Below are 3,446 nucleotides of genomic sequence, written 5' to 3' on the forward strand. Positions count from 1 at the left end.
CAAGGACTGTGTCATGTGTACAAGGACTGTGTCATGTGTACAAGGACTGTGTCATGTGTACAAGGACTGTGTCATGTGTACAAGGACTGTGTCATGTGTACAAGGACTGTGTCATGTGTACAAGGACTGTGTCATGTGTACAAGGACTGTGTCATGTGTACAAGGACTGTGTCATGTGTACAAGGACTGTGTCATGTGTACAAGGACTGTGTCATGTGTACAAGGACTGTGTCATGTGTACAAGGACTGTGTCATGTGTACAAGGACTGTGTCATGTGTACAAGGACTGTGTCATGTGTACAAGGACTGTGTCATGTGTACAAGGACTGTGTCATGTGTACAAGGACTGTGTCATGTGTACAAGGACTGTGTCATGTGTACAAGGACTGTGTCATGTGTACAAGGACTGTGTCATGTGTACAAGGACTGTGTCATGTGTAGATAAAACTTTATAAAGGACTATTTGACCCTCTTTATTGTACAGTTTTTGTTTCTTTGCAGGTACTGCAGTCCTGAGTACACCTTCCCGCCGCAGCAGGAGGCGGTGCAGTTTGCTGTAAATACGGCTTTTGAGATGATGACGCTCTATCCACGCACGCTGGTGGTTTGTGGGACCTATTCTGTCGGGAAGGAGAAAGTCTTCCTCGGTGAGAAGGTTTTGCCTCTGGCTGACGTTTCCTATGGCTTTCATTGCAGCTTGTACTCAATAAGTCTCCTGCCTTCTGTCTGCAGCTATCGCCGATGTTCTAGGCTGTAAGGTGTGCATGTCCCCGGACAAATACAAGACCATGCAATGTCTGGAGTCTGATGAGATCCGCGCCCTCGTCACCGCAGACTGGCAAAGCTCCGGACTGCATGTGCTTCCCATGATGCAGGTGAACTTTAAGGTGAGATGACGCACTAGGACTCAAAGCTGAACCCCGGCCTTTCCCTTTCTTGCAGTGTAACCCCTTTGAAGCTGCAGCAGCCATATTGGGCCCCCTTCATTTCCTGTCAGAATACTTTCAGTCATTGATCAATCCTTTCTCTCCTCCTGATCCATATAGTCACTGGGCCACCTCTTGGCTATTTGCTTTCTCTGCCATCGTTCAGTTTTGCTCTTCGTTATATGATGTTTAGGGATGATGTCAGTCACCCTACTGCTGTTCTGAGCATTATATGAAAGATGTCATTCCTGGCATTCGTTTAGACATGCATCCTTGCTGACCACTAGGTGCTGTTGACTATTAGCCCTCGTTCACACCTGAACGTTTTGTAGCGCGTTCTACGCTCGACGAACGCTCTACAAAACGCTCAAACATGAAAATCCCATTGTATTCAATGGGTCTGGTTCACACCTCGGCGTATTTCAGCCCGTCCCTAACGCGCTACAAAACGGCCCACGCCTGAAAAGGTACAGGTACTGCTTTGGGCCGTTTTTGTTGCGCGTTTCCATTGGGATACAGCCAAGTAGCCCTCGGAAACGCGTGTTTGTCGCGCGATTTTTTTTTACAGCTAATCGCGGTAAAAAAACGCGCGACGACCGCGCATATGCAATACGCCTAGGTGTGAACCAAGGCTTAGGGTTCGTTCACACCAGTTGCAGTGCATTCCGGAAACAAGGAATTACATTTTTTCCCCAATTGCTTCTTACTTCTGGGCTTTCTGGGTCTTACTTCTGGGCTTTCTGGGTCTTACTTCTGGGCTTTGCTTCACAGGATGTTTTGAGTTTAGTGGGGGGGGAGGGGAGGGGGTTGGCTCCTGTAAAAGTCACAGTACCCTACCACCAGCGTTATATAGAAGCATATGCCTGTCACCCCTCTAGACAGGCATGCTCCTCCCCAACTGCCCACTGGTTGCTGCAGACTTCAGCTGTTCAATCAGCTTAAGACCCACCCAAAATATTTAATTGGGGAAAAAGGAAAAAATGTAATTAAGCGCTGAATACTGAAAAATGGCCTGGATGGGAAGGGGGTGTAACACCGCGGATGTCAACTGGTTAATCAGGGCGGGGGGAGGGGAATAGCATATTATTTGCATATATTACACATCAGGTTTAACCACACATATAGTAAATCCAGATCTCAGTTGGTTGTTGGTGTCTGGAGGATGATCTGTATTCTGCACCCTAAATCGATTTCCCCTTGTTCACTTGCAGGGTCTTGGTGCCCACCTCAGTAAATTTGCAGGAAAGTACGACCGCGTCCTGGCCTTCAAACCTACAGGGTGGACGTATTCTGACGGCTGCAGCTCGGTGGGTGATATCAGGCCTCAAATCCGGGGCAAAATCACAATTTATGGTAAGTTTTTCTAGTTTTCTTTCAGTAAACAACATGGCCAAAAATAAACGTACTATTATTTTGCTATTAATGACAACAGAAGTCCTGACCCGATGCTGATCAGAACTTTTGAGCTTCCTGGCTTTAAGGATCTGCATACATGGTCCAGGTCAGTGACGGTGATGAGAAGTACTGAAACCAGAGTCGGCATAACATCCGGCTATGCAGCATTTCTAGACTGTGACATATAAAGGACCCGGAATTTCACCAATCAAAGGTTCACTTTAAGGTGCGTGTATAGCCAAAGAAAATGGTTTGGGTCTAGAGGCTTTAAAAGAGAACTATGAGGTCAGTGTTTTTCCCCATAGTTCTCTTAAGGGGTCACGGGAGGACGCAAACTAGCGTCCTCCCGTCACCCTAAGCTCAGTATATGGCGGGCTACAGCTCACGGTATACTAAGACCGCCGCAGCCAGGATTACTGTCGAGATCCGCCCAGCTGCGTGAGTGACAGCTGGCTCTGCCTATCTAGAGGCAGAGCCAGCTGTACCCTCCCCCGTCCGATGCGCCAGTCAGCGCTGCAGGATCTGAAGGGAGGTGGGGGGAATCGCTGCAGGGAGCCGTGACTGACAGCCACCGCTCTCTGCAGGTAGATGAAAAGGTATCAGTCCGACTAGTCGCAGCTTTTCGATTAATCGTTACGTGATGGTTTTGTCTCTCTCGCATACCGTTGATGTCCTTCGTCTCCGTGGCCAGGTATCCCATACAGCGAGCACAGCAGTTATCTGGAGATGAAGAGATTTGTACAGTTCACCAAACCGCAGAAAATTATCCCAACCGTGAACGTCGGCATCTGGCAAGCTCGCGCCGCCATGGAAAAATACTTTGCCGAATGGCTTTCGGAAGCCAGGTTCAAATGAGCGACTCGGTTGACCTTGAGGCCGTGCAAAGGGGGGGGCGGGACGACGACAGCAGCGGCATGCAAAATGCAATAAGCCTCAGCAGCCGGAAATGTCAGTATTGAAGTCAAATTTGAGATGACGTCTCCGCTGTTGCTATGGGTCAGGCACTTTACACATTGTACTTTGTTCTGTGTCACGGGTTACGACCTCTGTCCATGCACTTTTTTTTCTCCTAATTGGGGCATATGTGTTTATACAGGTGAAACTCGAATAATTAGAATATCGTGC

At 48.3% G+C, this 3,446-nt stretch overlaps 1 protein-coding gene across 1 annotated transcript; it reads left to right on the plus strand.

Moving 5' to 3' along the window:
- Positions 1–501: 501 nt before the first annotated feature.
- Positions 502–3,204, plus strand: LOC108803097 (DNA cross-link repair 1A protein-like; the record flags this gene model as incomplete). The annotated part of the gene is made up of 4 exons (XM_018574938.1): positions 502–647; positions 733–887; positions 2,138–2,279; positions 3,013–3,204. Coding segments are annotated over 4 exons (607 nt in total), but the record flags the coding sequence as incomplete, so codon positions are not given.
- Between the last annotated feature and the right edge of the window lie 242 nt (positions 3,205–3,446).

Source organism: Nanorana parkeri, unplaced genomic scaffold, assembly GCF_000935625.1.
Source record: "Nanorana parkeri isolate BGI_ZX_2015 unplaced genomic scaffold, ASM93562v1 scaffold3387, whole genome shotgun sequence".
NCBI classification, from domain to species: Eukaryota; Metazoa; Chordata; class Amphibia; order Anura; family Dicroglossidae; genus Nanorana; species Nanorana parkeri.